The sequence below is a fragment of the Centropristis striata genome, chromosome 11 (genome assembly GCF_030273125.1).
Source record: "Centropristis striata isolate RG_2023a ecotype Rhode Island chromosome 11, C.striata_1.0, whole genome shotgun sequence".
In the NCBI taxonomy this organism is placed as follows: domain Eukaryota; kingdom Metazoa; phylum Chordata; class Actinopteri; order Perciformes; family Serranidae; genus Centropristis; species Centropristis striata.
The window spans coordinates 29,351,321-29,368,063 of record NC_081527.1 but is presented as its reverse complement, the minus strand read 5'-3'; the positions used below and the strand labels follow the sequence as shown (position 1 = coordinate 29,368,063).

Sequence of the window (16,743 nt, the reverse complement as noted above, 5' to 3'; positions counted from 1 at the left end):
GATAATCAAGTATTGTCTAAATCATTTTTAAAGAGAAAAGAAAAAAGTCACGAACTCTAGCTTTTCACTTGTTGTGTTGTTGTTGTTTTTCCTGCCTGTGGGGATTCTTGAGTGAAACAAACACATGCTAAGGCTTTGGGAAATTATAATACACATTTTTATTTTTATTTTTTTTACATTTTTAGACCAAACAATTAATTGTGAAAAGAGTTGTCATTTAGATTAATTACAGAAACAATAACCTTTTCCCTAAACTGTTCAAACTGTACAGATATAGCTCAATGCATAATGTAATTTCACAAAATTGATCAGAAATATTTAATTGTGGAACTGAAATAATAGCTTGTTCTCATATCGACAGATTTTCCCCGATGTACAGATGTTTAGATGTTCAACGCATTTTTAAATTTAAAAATAAAACTAAACAATCTCCTAGAGTTACAATGAGGAGTTGATGTTGTTGCTCCAGTTTAAACAGGAAAAGCTTGAGCTCGTACAGTAATCCACCGGCCAATCACTGCCATTGTCGCATGTTTTCTGCTGCTGGTCAAAGCTCCATTCTGCAGACTTCCTTTATCAAATGACGAAGGCTAATTGCTCTTCCATCTTCTAATTACTCAACACTTGGCAGTGCCTACATTAATGCCACAGAAAATAGTCACACTTAGAGCTTTTTAATGAAGGGAACAAAATGCAGGAAGGGGGGGACATAATTCAGTCAAGTGTGGCTAAATGAGATTGAACAAAAAAACAACGCTACTTCCTGCCAAAACAGGATACTGCTTTAGCAGTGATAGTAAAAGAAAAGAGCCCCAATTACTCAATTCTCATCTGAGGTTTCAGTGTTTACTTAAGAAAGAGCTTCACTCCGGGGAGGCTGTGGATTGCAGTTTTTCACTACATGCACACGTTTTTCTTTTACTGATAAAACGCTCTGGTGCTCACTATAGAAATAAACGTAAAGACATGATGGAAAACCATGTTTTCAAGTGTTTGGTGGAAGTTCTAGACCGTTTCAAATTAGGGAGGCCAGGCTGGGGCCACATGGGATTTAAGGGGTACCAATTCTTTAGAGTAAAACTGCATATTTTGGTCCTAAAACTAAAGACCTGTGGGTTCAAACCTACTTTCATGCAGATATCTTGAGGTCAGAGATCCTTTGAAAATGGTCATGCCAGGTTTTCCCTTGCTAAAAAGTAGCCTTAATTTGGAGCATTATTTAACACCCTTCCCGACAATATATCATGACATGGTTGGTTTCCTCAGGACTTCTAGTTTTATGACACCAATATTCTTCAATAGCTTTAAAATGGAGCTCACTGAGGCCCCTTAAAGACATGTCAGCTGAGATCTAGTTGTGTGTGTTAACAGTTGATTTGCCAAATAATCATTCATTACTGGGAAAAGAAGGTTATGTTGTTTTCTTTTGCTCAAACCAATCAGTTAATAGAGACGTATCATCGTGCCAACATCATTTTCAGTTAATCTGCCGTAGCTCGGAGCAATTAATGTGCTCAAGAAATATGTACGTTTGCGTAAGTCTTTTCAAAGGTTTTCTGTTGCTATTTTTCATGGATGTAGCCATGTAGTTTGTAGCTTTTTTTTAGGAAGATGACTTTCTCGTTTTTTAATCCCAAGCACGATGGGCATTATTTGGTGAAAAGTTTCGGTAACACTTTACAATAACCAACTAAGTAATGTTAATAGGTTTATAAACCAATTATTAACCATTTACAAAGTGCTACACAGATTTAATCTTTAAATGTTTTCAAGCAATTTCTTAAAGGTATATGAATCATTTCAAAATCATTAACATACTTAATATGGTGTTAAAAATGTTATAATGAACTGCAACTAAAACTATTAATAAACTATTAATTATAATTTCATTGTTTTTTAATGGTAAGGTAACTATAAACTTACATTAATATACCATCTATTTGCCATTTATAAATGATTTAGTTAGTTAAACATTAATAAATTGTGTATTTACCATTGTAAATGGCCTATATACGGTTTATAAATGATGATTAAACATTAATAAGTCTGTTTACCATTTATAAATGATGGTTATTGTAAAGTGTTACCAAAGTTTCTCCAGTCTGGTGAACCAGCCATCCTTAAGGACACTAGCAGACATATTTAAATCAGGGATCATGTTTCTGTTTCCTGACTCTTACAACTGTAACAACTCATTGCTGGAGTTCAATATGACACCTTTCGATTAATAATTAAGTGGAACTTAATTTTCTTTTATTCTTTTTGCAGCCTTGAGGCTTTCAGTCAAAAGCAACACACTAATTAGACAACTCTTTCTTCTAAAAATAAATGAATGCACAGCTAATTAAAGAGACAAAACTTTCTGGAAACTCACATAGCATTGTTTTTGTTTGCAGCTTTTACATAGTTTTGTATCTGCTAAATTACTTTTTGAACCACTGGGCCCATAAAAGCTCATTACAGAATTTCTAAAATGACTCCTTGATATTGATGAAAAAGCAAGAATTTTGTTCTCATTTCTGAAATACTTTCTTTTAGTCGCCTTGAGGTTTCTTTCCAGAATGAACATGAAACTAATTAGAGCTCCCTGGTTTGGGGGCTTTCGTTTCTTTGATGAATGACACAACTCTCATTTCATCACTTTTTTTTTTTTTTTTTTTAATCTCAGCTCAGTCATTGCATAAGAAATTAGATTGAGGATCAGACACTTCTTTCACCACCGCCTCCAATGTGCTTAAACGAGGCCTCACATGTACGTCTCCATGTTCTGATTTGTGTTATTGACATTTCCTGGGTTTGGAAGTTAACTGAGGCATTCCTCCAGAGGTCTGCTCTGGTTAGCTGGACCCCTTAAATGCTCTCTGGAGGATCTTTTGTCCTTCAGTTCCCCCCCTCGCTCCGGCTACGACAACAAACCCCGCTCACACAAACCCAAATGTGTTCTCCAGATGCACGTTGCTGAGCTCTTCCTGGTGGCGTCAAAGAGATCCTGAAGACAAACGGCAGGGCGTCTATAAATACCTGAAGCCAGGCGGGGAAGGAAGCCTTTCCTGGGCTTACATCATGGTATTCAATTACAAGCGAATTTAGTTACAGTAGTGGCCAGGTAGAAGTTTTACTTGTTTAAGATGCAGTCAAATTGCATGAAAAGTGGATTTGTGCCATTCAATTTGCCAAATAATAGCTCAAAAAGAACTTTGTCATTGCGAATATGGTTTAATCTATATTTTTTCAGATGTAAAATGATATTTAAAGCTCATTTTACTTTGGTAATTCGATTGCTGCAGAAGTAAAATTATTGCATTTCTTCCTGAGCATTACAGTTAATTCATCTTTCAATCCGTACTTGGATAAAATACGATTTAATGCAATTGAGGCTTTCCATTTCACTGCAGACATCCAGTATTCTGATGAAATGAGTCATTACAGTGCAAAATATGATTACAGATATATAATAAAGCCAGATAATGAGCTCACTGTCTGCTGCCATCCAAAACTGCCACCGTGCAACATCACCCCAAAAGCATTATGAATAGTAACCTGAAAATAGTATCAATAAAATATAAATGCCTTTGAATGAATAATAGAGGTGTTTGCAGTGGAGGAGGCGGGCATGCAAGAATTAACAAAGTCATAATTTTCTTCTCAAGTAAGATGAATGGAAAGCCGTAAGGCAAACCACGCTGTGCAGAGTTGGCCACGCACCACACTTAATCAAATAAAATGGAAAATTCTCTTCACAAAAACCACCAGTCATAACTCAAATGCCTCACAGAGTCGGGGGCCGAGCACCAGCATTGGTTCTGAGGCTATAAATCACAGTGGCAGGGGGATGGTCCACTGTTTCTTCAGGAGGGACTGCCAACAAAGCTTTACTTAAACAACAGGAGAACACACACACATACATGCAGAAATCTGTCCACACCAAACTGGACGTGGCACATCTTGGAGCCTGGGGCGTGAGCGTGTGACTGAGAAGTCACTGGTGCAGATCTCATGACTGGTTATCTGAATGTCACTATCTACAGACAGTGTGTCCGTATGGAAACCACTCAGAGCTGGTCAGAGGCCAACAGTGCAGAGGCACGAGTGCTGAGGAGGCACATGCATGCTCAGCAAACTCTACCAGGTGTTTTACCTCTGCATTTTTTTTTTTTTTTTTACATATCATGAGAAATGGGCATGTAGTTTCTGTGGTTACTTTAATCCAAAGGGCCCATAGACTTAAAACAATAACATCCAGAACCTTAAAGCACCTGTACTTGATAATTTCACTTGACAAGATATCTTAAACTAAGATTGTTAAATCTAAAAACAAGCATGTTGAACGCTGAAAATAAGAAATTAAAACTAAAATTAAAACAAGATAAATTATCTAACACTTCTAAATCTGAAGTTTTTTCTTAACTTGGTAAGAAACAAATAATTTGTAGTGCAATCTGCTCGGGCCAGTTCATCGCTGCTTGCAGCTTTAATTTATCTTGTTTAAAGAGTTAATTTCTTATTTTAAGCGTACAACACGCTTATTTCTAGATTTAATGATCTCAATTTAAGAAATCTTGTCAAGTTAAATTATCTGTCCATGCAGCAAGATAATTTCCCTCAGATTTAGGTTTTTATTTCAGGTTTTCAGGTTTTAATTCAGGTTTTTATCTTGTTTTTAGACACACCTTTTTGGCAGTGTGTATCTGCATAGAAGGTACGTTTGTTTCAATGTTGGTACAGAAAGGACACAAAGGTGGACAGGAGCATGTCAATGAGGCAGGTAAATTAAAAGTTAATAATGTTTTTCTTGCTGTAATACGCCAGTAAAGGTATTAAAAAGTGTGTTAAAATGAGTTCATGTTGGTTGGGATAATTTTAGCTTTCCTGTAAATTGGCATAAATCAAGACCCCCACCCCATCCCCCTGAAATCTATGCTACAGGAATGAGTCATAAAACCGGAATATTAGTTTAACATATTTGAACTTTTGGTTCCCTCGTCAGTCAGTGGTTTTTTTAATGGGTTTTTGGTTAGACACATTAAAAAAGGTCTGCGGTTAACATAGGCTGAAGAGGTTTTAAAAAAATTTCAGCAACATTCAAGACGAAGTGGAGGGGCACAACGATGAAGAGTGCTGACAACGAAGAAAATGCTAATGTAGAGAAATAATTGTTAAATAGTAAAACGTTTTTTAAAAAGAGTACTGACATTTCAACATGAGACTAGCTGTTTTGTCTTTCAGTACCCTGAAGAAAGACTTTCATGTTGAAATCTTGGTAATTTGTGAGTGGCCACGAGTGTGCTACTTGCTGTTTCTTCTTCTACTGCTAACAAATGGCTAGATGAAACTACAAAGTTGGTTGGGGACACTAAATGTCATGATCAGCTTATTAGTGATGATTATTAGACTTTAAAAATCACAATAGTGGTATTCCTTTGTGAAGGATTTCTTACTGAGCAAAACATGTGTAAACTTTTCTTTTCAATAGAGCTTATTCCCTGCAAAAATCCAAAATCCAATGGAAAAATCCCAAATTGATAATAAAGTCTGCTTTGGCCTTCAAAATAAGTAATCCCTGCAGCACTCTAACAAGAGTACAATAAAACAAACTTTGTGTAATTTCTACAATTTTGTCAGTACATGTGACCTCCCTTATTTCAAGCAAAGCCTCCTTTTAGAAATTAAGTCAAAACAAAAAACGAAATACTCAGAAGGTGTTAAATTAAACTGTAAAATGAACACTCCATATTTTAAGTGTATCATATTCAGGGTGTCTCCATATATAAACCCATTGACCTCTATCTAAATACTGGTCTTGATATCATGACGTCCCAGAGGGCTCAGCTGTGGCCCGGTAGCTAAAAGAAGTCCCCAGACAGACAATAGAGAGCCACTACTACTAATCCGGCACCGAGGCCGAGTTCCTGTCTACTTCCTGTTGTCATCCCCACAGGAAGGAAGTGAGGGTCTGTTTTTACTGCAAGGGGCATTGTGAGTCTTCCTCTATGAGTTCCTGTCCCGGACAATGGGACAGTCCTGCACTCAACCACACCTTGTAGGTCTATCTGAGGGGGGCGATCTCACCTAGTTTTATTTGGTCCAAACCATATTAGGAAAAGCAAATGCTTGTGATTGACAAAGGCCAATAATAGGTTAGCAAGAACTCTAAAAGCAGCCAAAGTTTTGGTGACCTCTTATCCTGTCAGGTCTGATAATTATACAGGAGTCCAAACAGTTTTAGGTCAAGCAAACCAAATATTGAAGAAGATATCTAACAAATGAAACACCCGCTTGCTCCACATTCAGTGGTTGCAGGCTGCCTCGTCAGATTTCACAATGAAGACAAGACATGTCAACTGTACTAAAGAGGCAGATTCCAATAAATAATGCATGTTGGCTTCTTTTTTTTTAACCTTCTGTGTCCCTATAACGTGCAGAGAAAGTGGTACAAATGAGTGAACAATATTCAGACCAGATGTGAACAAGATCTCAGCGGTACTGGGAAGTTCAAACTGAGGAACGCCGTTTCTCCCTGACTGAGCAAACATACATTTTGAGATCAGACTCCGAAATGAGGACCAGTGTGACGTAATATCGGTCACAAGAATTTCAGGAATTCTCCACAAAATCAAACGTAAACATCACTGACCTGTATCCACTCCCTGACGGTGTCATCTGAGGGCGTCCAGCCGTTCTCCTGGTAGTTGAGGCGCGATCGTTCAGGGGACCAGTTGGAGTTATACTGGGAGGAGGCGCTGATCTGCTCAGAGGAGATTTCCCCCGACTCCATGCCCAGTGGCTCCATGCAAGCAAAATCTGCCAAAGACAGAAAAACTGCATTAACAAGAGGTCAACAAGAGTCCTCAAAGTTATTCCTTTGAATTACTTTTTGCAGACCAACAGCCTCTGATATGCTGAAAAGTAGGTTTTCATCTATATTATCTTTTCATGTAGGAAATACAGCAACTTATTTGATTCGATTCATATTCAAAATGTATCTCCATCATAGAAAAATATTCAGATGTTATCAAATAAATGAATGACCCTGACCATCTTCATCTACTTTGACTATGTGATTGGGCTGAGCCAGTGTAAACATTTTCAAACCGGTTTGACATTAAGCCAAACCCCGTATCGGACCATGTCTGTGTACCGGATTTCACCACTAGGTGTCGCACTTGACTCCACAGCCATTTAAAGTTAACTGTAACAACTCAAGTCTGATTGGTGGCGGAAATGCACCTCTAATCTTCTTCAAGGTGCCAGTGCCAGCTCAGCAGTAGGCTAAATCCGTGCAGTTTGTCACACACTACAAGGTCCATTAGTCCATTTAAAAACAAATATAATATTATGTTAATCCTATTTTCATATTGCACTGCGTCCGCATCCCCTAACGTTATTTTTTTAACCAAAAAACATCTATTTTGTCTCCGTGTTGACTGCAGACCATGTGCGATAGACTGAGGGAACGTGGGCAGCGTGATTTTCCCGGACAGATTTTTAAAAAAACCCAGCAAAAACCCCAGTTATAGTCTGTGTGTGCAAAACACTGTAAATACCAGCTTGAATAACCGACCAGACCGATAAAACCAGAAAATTCACCACACTCTACCACGTGAAACTAAAATGATGGACTGTGTGTGCCTTGAAATACGAGTGAACATAAAGTTTTTGTTGTCAGTGTGGCAATCAAATGTTCAAGTCCAGAATATCACCAAATGAGGAGGAAGTTAAGATGGTAAGCTCATAATGGAAAATGTTTTGTCATCAAAGTTAAAAAAGTTCATTACACACATCATTAGCCAGATGAACTGAGCGTTGGTACTTCTCTCTCTCACCTCGTTGTCACTGCTAATGGCTGAATATATCATTAAACTGCAGAAGTGGGATTCTGAAAGAAACACCTCAAGTCAAAGTCATAAATCTGTGTTTGAGGGGGAAAAAAACAGAAGCTCATTTCGTGTGTGACTTGGGCAGAAAAACAAGTGAGCATTGTGATGAGAGTGTCACCCAGACGCTGTAAAGTGTCTGTCCCTGCTCCCTGCTGGGCAGTCAGTCACAGCAGTAAAGGAGTCATTTCAAACGGCTCCTGTGGCGGCTATTTAGTGGCTGTTTGGTGACACTCGCTTTGTACAGTATCCATACACTCTCACACTTTCTTTAGGTGCAGCTGAATGCCGTTAAACACTACAAATGTGTCACTAAAGTTCCTTTAAATTCCAGAAACATCACACTGTTTTGTTGCAGGGAAGGCTAGTATGAAAATATGATAATGCACTGTAAAAAAAACCCTGTTGTTTTAAGGTAAAAAACCGGCAGCTGTGGTTGCCAGAACTTTACCGTAATAAATACGGTAGAACTTTTTTTTTTAGTATTACAGTAAAAAGATATTGGCACTGTTGATTTCACATTTAAGATTGCCATTTTATTCCATTTTTTACTATATAAATAAAAAGTTTTTCCATCAAAAGAAATGCTGTTTTGCCATATAATTGACAAGAAAATACTTCATAAATGCTGCATAAATTAAAGATTTTACCATTAAATATTACAGTTTATTTCTGTTAGAGATATGGTGTTTAGTACATTTAACAGCTAAAAATAGTATTTTTTTTTACAAAAAATACATGCAAAAATTACAGTGGTGGCTTGTATACATATTACATTAAATACACATTACAGTGTATTTTACAGTGGAGTAACGTATGTTTAAAAAACAAAACAGTAAAAAATACTGTTTTGGCTGATATACACATTTAGGGTGTTTCATCGTTTCTGAAACTGAAATAACCCATTTATCATTTTATGGCCTTTGACTGTCCTGGTTTAGCAGTTTTTCACCGTAAAATCTACAGACAATTTTTACAGTGATTTAAATATACATAGATTTAAATCAGCACTTTAACCTCACTGTTTCATATTAAACAGTCAAAATAACTAATAAGAATAATAAGAAATGTTCGCCCCAAATCACCTTTTGCTAAAAAAATCCTTTAATAATTGACTGGACAACTAAACTTGCAGCTAATACTCAAACCACTCCACTATCCTGTAACAACAAGTAAGCATTATCTTTATAATCATTAACCCCCCCCCCCCCCCCCCCCCCCCACACACACACACACACACACATGCTTAAGCCATAAATTTGGCTATTTTAACAATATAGCAGTTAAAATCATAATATTGCTAATTTTCCCCCGGACCAACAGTCCTAAAGCTAAATATAATAAATTAAAATTATATAAAATGGAACAAAAGCAGCAAATCTTCATGTTACAGAAGCTGGAAGCAGAGAATGTTTGACATTTTTGCCTGATAAATGACTTTAAGGGATTATCCGATTATCCTAATTACTATTAATTAAATTTTCTGTGGCTCAAGTCATCATTTTAGTTGCATGTGCACACAGTGAACACAAACAACACACATAAATGTTGCTGCTGATGTCATTTGTAGATTCAGCTCTTATTTTGCTGATGGTACACTAAAGGATAATACGCTCCTTTGGGCTTACGAAAGAGTTTCACAACAGTATTTGGACAAACTCAAACTTCATGTGAGCGTCTCTGTGGCTATAGTGTCCACTCTAACAGCAGGGGAGCCTGGGGAAGGAAGAGGGAGGTGGGGAACAAAAGGAAACATGGGTATTTATGTGTGTGTGGGAGGCCTGTCTGGAGACACAAGGTCTGCTAGACGGACACAAACACACTTCACAATATTCCAAGTTCCACAAATAAATTAGGGAGAAAGTTTCCTTGCGACATCACCAAGACTGCAAAAGGCTGTTTTTTTTTGCACTCATCATCAGTATTTGTTAACTTGACAATTTTCAGGCCCAAATCTTCCAATTCACAACTTTCCCTAGAAGAGCACTGTTGCCAGAAAATGCTCTGAAACTATGGCGAGACAGCGAGAAAGTAAAACACTACTGGATATCAGCCAGACGATATATCACTTTACTCCTCAATTCTCTCCCTTTTTTTTTCTTTCTCGCCTCAGCATCCGATCCAAAAACTTCTCTTTTGCTCTTTTCTCATTTCAATTCATGAGGCAACCTCCATGTCTCCCTCACAGCAGGCACGAGGGAGCATTTTCAACCGCGTCCCTCCACCTCTCCATCCAAAAAGACAGAAAAGGAACGTAAAATGACGCCCCCACTGATAGTTCAGCTGATCAAAGGCACAGCTGGGGGCCATTTCTGAAGGTGATGGCCGGGAGGAGTGAGAGAAAACCATAAACCCACAGCAGGATAACAGAGTTTGATTCCTCAGAGGCTGTTAGCGTGATCCAGCGTGAATGGATCTTCTTTTGCTGAGAATGTTAAAAGGATGAAGGCACAGCATTGATGTTAAAAATCTAAATAAACAGAAGATAAAAAGGCTGTTTTTAGCAATGGTTCCCAAGCTTTTTTGTCAGATTCATCAAGGCCACCCATCCTGGTTCAAATGTGTTCAATTGAATAGACCTTAAATGGTTATAATAAAGCAGGAATATTATCATAAAATTGAACTAATATTTAAGTCGGTTTGGTCAATTTTGCTTTTGTCTGCCTACTACCACTTGAATCTTGACATTTCAACCATTTAACCAAGAAGGGCTAACTTTTGGAGGTCAACTATTTCAGGTGTCATGCCATTTATTCAGCTATATTCCAACCATTAACATACCTAATTATTTCTGCTAGCTTACTAACTAATAGTATTCACACACTCTCAATCACAAGTTGACTCAACCAAAATAATGTTTTTTTCAAATTAGTTGAGCTGGTTCCACATACTAACAATGAGCAGTTCCCCATTAGTTTTAATCTAACTATTTCAACTGTTTAACACCAAATTAGCTATTAATTTCAACCACTTAACAATTACTTCCAGCTAGATTTGAGCTATTTCAAGTATTTAAAGCTAACTATTTCAACTGTTTATCCATAAGGTTTAAGGTAACTATTCCAAAAATGTATCCACAAGTTTTAAGCTAACTATTCCAACAGTTTATCAACAAGTTACTATGGTTCCCTGAAAAAAAATAAAAATAAAAATAAAAATATGTATATATATATATATATATATATATATATATATATATATATATATATATATATATTTCACATTAAGTGGCTATATATAGAGAAACTCTCTTATTTGAAAGTGTGGAATAATAGGGGATAGGCCTAGATAAGTTTTTTTACTTCAGCCTACCACAATGATATAAGGAAATGTGTATTGAATATTTAGTCAGCTGGTTTTTATATTTATCTTATTACTTAAATGGAGCAGATGCATGTATATGTATAGGGTTATATATACTGTATGTGTATAAATGTCTATATATTTGTACGTCTGTATAGTGGTGTCTATGTGATAATGTGTATGTTTATATGCATCTGGCCTACGTTGTTGTTTTTGTTTATTTTTCGGCTCGAAAAGAAGAACTAATAAATGAATGAACACATTTGAAGCTAACTATTTCAACTGTTTATCCAGTAGTTTTAAGCTGTTAGTAGCTTAACGTTAGGCTACTGTTATCTAACTATCTTTCAGACACTCTCAATTACAAAACAAGTGGGGTTGAGGAGTTAAAGATGACTCAATATGTGGATTTTTCTTTTCTAATCAAATTTTTTCCACACCCTACCTGGGAAAAGCTGAAGTACCTCCTGGGGTACAAGGACGATCACTGCTGATAGCATCAGAGCGGTTGTAAAATTAGGAGAAAAGAAAATGTGATTTGGATTGGCGAGAGATTTTAATTCAATCTGCTGAGCTTTGCAAGGGGTCTGTAGGCAAAGTAATTGAGCCTGTGTGTGTATGTGTGTGTGTTACTTATGCTAAGATAATTAGAGCTTTGTCTAACACCAGTGCTTCACTCAGACATCCCAGTTAAGACTGGAGGGACAGATTTATCTCTCTCACACATGCATACAGTAGGCTACAGACATATTTAATAAATATAGACTTCATCCGTGCACCTTGTCATTAACACTCACCATCAACAGCAGATAGCACACACACACACACACACACACACGTACAACAACAACAACAACACCCACACGTCCTGCCCAGGGCAAAAACAAACAAGAAAAAAAGCGGAGATAATTACTTTGACACCTGTGGTAAAATGTCTACATACATGTATGATTCATAAACATTTTCCAGGTCAGTGCACTGTGTTGTGATTGTGAATGATGTATAGAAACTTTATCCCAAATCAGACACATCTGCAATGCTGCACTCTCCGGTGTTATCACAGTCATTTCGAATATGATTGCACCACCAGTGTAGGTATAATTGATTTATACATATTTAACAAACTAAATGTGAAATTTCATTTATGTACATGGAGATTTACATGTCTAATTACAATACGAAGGTAACTGATGAGAGAAAGCAGTAAGAATGCCTGGGCGACACTCAGGCGACAATCTTACAAGTACATTCTGTATTTTTACTGTACTGTATTTTATTGTGAAGGACAGAAGTACAGTCCGGGTGTGTTGATAACGATGGTTGATAACAGGGTTATTTATTTGGCTTACCCAGGAACATCCAATTTCCCCCGAAAAACTCAGCAGCCCCCATTGTTTTATTGTTTTACAGCGAGGAGATCCAAGTGTCCGATGTGGGATACAGTTAGCACTACGCTAATTAACAGGCGTTAGCGTCCTTTTGCCGACTCTGGTAAACCCGAGGCTAACGTACACGCTTAAAACAATACACGGTTTGAAAGATAAGAACTTAGACTTTAGTTTAACACCATTTAATTAATTGGAAGCATAACATGTGCATTTATAGTTAATGTGAAATTTTGATAGAATCTTAGCTGAACGGTGTCCGATTTGGGATACAGTTACGCTACTAATCAATGTGATATACACATTTTTGTCAAATTAGAGAAAAGTTCTTTGTCTGAAATGTATCTGAATTAGTTTTTACTACTTAAATACCATGATACACATTAACTGGATATTTGTTCCTCTATGTATAAGGCAACATGAAGGAAAGGGCATTTAGACATGTATAAATCTGTAATATCTAGTCATGAAGATTTGAAATGACCAAAAGCTCCAGCAGAAGTAAGAATGGTCTGGTAATAAGTGCATATTGTTTGTAGCCTATCTTGTGTAGTATTTGACTGTTTTCAAAGCCTGTGACCATTGTCTATCATACATTTATTTTCCCAAATCACAACTGAAATGAGATTATTTTGCCATTTTCAATGAGGGAAATGTAAATCTTCAGATAAAAGTTATAATCCTGACCTGAATGCAACACACACACACACACACACACACACACACACACACACACACACACACACACACACAGTCAACTGATTTTAAAGTCATTAAATATCAATTTAGAGCAGTAAAATATGGAATATTTATGTTAATTCCTCCCATAGCAGCCATGTTAGCCACCATGGGACCTTACGTAAACTCACCTCTCCACACACACTGACATTCCTAAACAGGGGTGACTGGGGTTGAGGGTTCCAGAGTGCAAGAACCACACGGCTCAACATAACTCAACTCTCGAAAGACATTCCTACGAGGTCACACAGTCGACTGATGCAAACAAACCCAACATATGGACACAGAAAAAGAACCATAACCAACACGAGAAAGTCTTCATCTTGTGATCAAATCCTGATGTGTGAAATCGGCCAAATGTATTGTTCAACAGGAAAAGATAAGAGTTAAAAGTAGGTCAAACTGATGGAAATATAAGCTGTTTTTATCAGAACCAAATCACATTTCAAATTAGGAGTTTCGGCTATGAGATAAGATCAGTTTTCCACTGTTTTGTAGTGAAATTCAGATCCTGTATTGAACACCAAATGGGCAGGCTTACTCATATCAGGATCATGTTATAAGATTGACAAGATTGTTTAACATGTGTGTTCGGGAGATATTTTTTTGCACTTATTGGGACTGACCCGTGAAGCAAACCAAAACAAAACATTGCAACATAGTCTCGAACAGTTCAGAGCCTCAAAATTAATCAGAGAGGTCTTGAGATGATTAAAAGGTTAGCAAAAGAAGAAGAGTAGACATCTTGCCTACACCTCAAATCTTGGCTTTTTTGTGTGAACTACTGTGGAGTTATATTTTTGCAGGAAAATGCCAAAATTAACCATGACAAGGAACAGCAATCTGTAATTATGGAAGCAGACTTACAGAATGCAGTCCTGATTGGCGGGAATATTAATTAACTTTAACAGTTTTTTTCCTTCTATATCCCCACTGTGCTGCATTTTTAGAAAAAAAATGTGATGCATGGCTTTGATCCACAAGTTCTCATACTCATAGAACTGAGGTTGCATCTAGTAACTACTATTACTAACTGCAGTAGAGGATTGTGAGTTTATTAAAAGTATCTTTCTATTAATTAATATTCTTCCAGTTGGATAGAAAACACCAGTTGGGCAGCAGAGAATGTCAATATTTTAAGAACCACTTCTTCCTTTTTACTGAGTGTATTTATCTGTCTATTTATTTATTGTAGTTTACTGTTTACTGGTTGATTATTTATTGTTTTCTATTATTTTAGTTTATATAATTTAATCTCTCGGTACAGGTTGCCTCTGGTGTTTTTTTAATGTAAATTGATCAGATTTAGTTAAGTATTTCCTCAGGTCTTGTTTTTAATTGTTATTGAAGGCTGTTCTTATTAACACTATTAATTATTAAGTTGCTCGGTTTGTGGGTGGGCGGGTGGAGCGTGTGTGGAGGAGGGGGATTGTATTGTGGGAAGCACTTTGTGTTACATTTTATTTTGTATGAAAAGTGCTATAAAAAAGGTTTGATTGACTAATTAATGATCACTGCTCTGCTGCATACCGCTGTTAGAGATTCAGTGTCTCGAAAAAAAGGAAACATGTATTTTTTTCATACTGTAAAAGGCAAATAAGACACAGAAACAATCAGGAAATTAACCCTGGTCCTTCCTAATGCCAGATGACATGTCCAGCCTCCACCCACCCCTCAATTTCCCATCACTACTCCAGCTGCTCACCCTCATCTTCGTGTCCTGGGGGGAGGCTCCTCTCGCGGATGGTGTAGTTGGCGGAGAATCCCTCCCTGGCGATGGCGTTGTCAGTGGTGATGGTCATGGACAGGATGCCGGTGTAGGAGATCACACGGCCCGGGGACGTCTGGCCACAGTACCGGCCAATGTGGGGGCCAACTGAGGGAGGAGGAGGAGGAGGAGGAGGAGGATAATGGAGAGGAGGAGGGGGGAGGACATGAGGAAAGAGAACGGGGGAGGAGAAAGGAGAGCATAGAAAAGTAGCAAAGAGACAAAGGGAGTGAGAGATGAAGCAGAGGAGGTGAAAAAAAGAGGAGAACGTCAGCTTCATCACTCATCAACAGCAGAGTGCTTTTATTATTCACTTTGTCCTTTCCTGCCCTCGCTGTCCTGGGAAATGTTTCGTGACTTCAAGCAAAAACACAGAAGCCTGAGACTTGAGTTTTTTTTTTAATGTGTTATATTTTAACTACACAGTCTAAAAATGTCCAATTTAAATTAAAAAGTCCAAAAACTTTAAATCTGTCTGTTTAATCTGCTGTCGAGAGCAGCTGATCTCCTGTCAGCTCAAATCTCTCACCTCTCAGGAGTCATGTGACACCTTTGAGATACAAATAAAGGTGCGATGGCAGGTAGCAACACATTGCATTGACACTTATTAACTATATATATAAAATCATGTGAGGTGCAGAAAAGAACAAGCCTCTAATCTCAAGACAGTGAAAGGTATTGTGTTAAATCTGTGTGTTTTGACATCCTGTCGGCGCTCACATTCACAAGTGTGACTCCAGGTTGTTAAATTAAGATTTAACTGACATTCAATTGCAACGATGTTATTGCAGTGTTGTGAAAGGATTAAAGTACAGCATATATAAGATAAAAATGCCTCAAAAAGGACCCTAATGGGAAGGAAATACAGTTATTAAATGAGACAAATAACCTGTTCTTCTTCATATTCTGTTATTATTCAGTGCAGTCATGGCTAAAAAAACTCGACCAGACCTCCGAACATTAGCTCCAAGTTTTTGCCTCTCACGTAGTATCATTACATTCGAGTCACAGAGCCAAGCTTCCATTTTTCAGAAAGATAAATCCACAGCAATTGCTGAAAAAAAAACCCTGAGGTAGGTTTACAGCACACACCGCTCCGTTCTGCAGGTATTTTTCGACAACCCCCCAAAAACTCCTGGATGAACAAATAAGGTTTTTTGTAGAGGTTCATAATTTTACAACCCTTTTCTAGGAAGTTTCCTGAAAGGACGATGATACTGATTTGATACTCATTCCTACTAACTTATTCATGGTTTGTACTTTAAAAAGTAAAGATCTATAATTTGCATATAATCCACGTAGTTGTGAGCCAGGATGTGCAGGGCTGATTTAAAGGAGGAAGTTAGGTGATATATTATAAAGAGTGTTAAAGTTGAATAAGTCAATGTTGACTTATTTTAACTTTCTTTGATAACTTAATTTATGTACTTAACTAAGGCAATGTACAAGAGTTATGTAATAAATACTTTTTATTTTAACCAAACATTCTTATTTTTCCCAAAAACACAATGTGGCTGGACATTTGTCAGAGAATGAAACAAAAAAATCTGCATAACATTTTGTCTGACATCATATAAACTACTATATGATATATTCACTATTTAGAATATAGGTAAAGATATTTAAATATTTTAAAAGAAAGGATCGATCTATATCTATAACCCATAAAATAAAA

The 16,743-nt window shown here is 37.1% G+C and overlaps 1 protein-coding gene across 1 annotated transcript in view; it reads right to left on the bottom strand.

The window, feature by feature from the left end:
• The window catches only part of LOC131979878 (neuropilin-1a-like), a 96,645-nt gene that overhangs the window by 35,096 nt on the left and 44,806 nt on the right, over positions 1–16,743 (bottom strand). Inside the window, exons 5-6 of the mRNA XM_059343946.1 lie at positions 15,006–15,176; positions 6,635–6,801 (exon numbers count right to left, since the gene is read on the bottom strand). Of these exons, the coding sequence (XP_059199929.1) occupies positions 6,635–6,801; positions 15,006–15,176 (338 nt within the window). The remainder of the gene's footprint in view (positions 1–6,634; positions 6,802–15,005; positions 15,177–16,743) is intronic.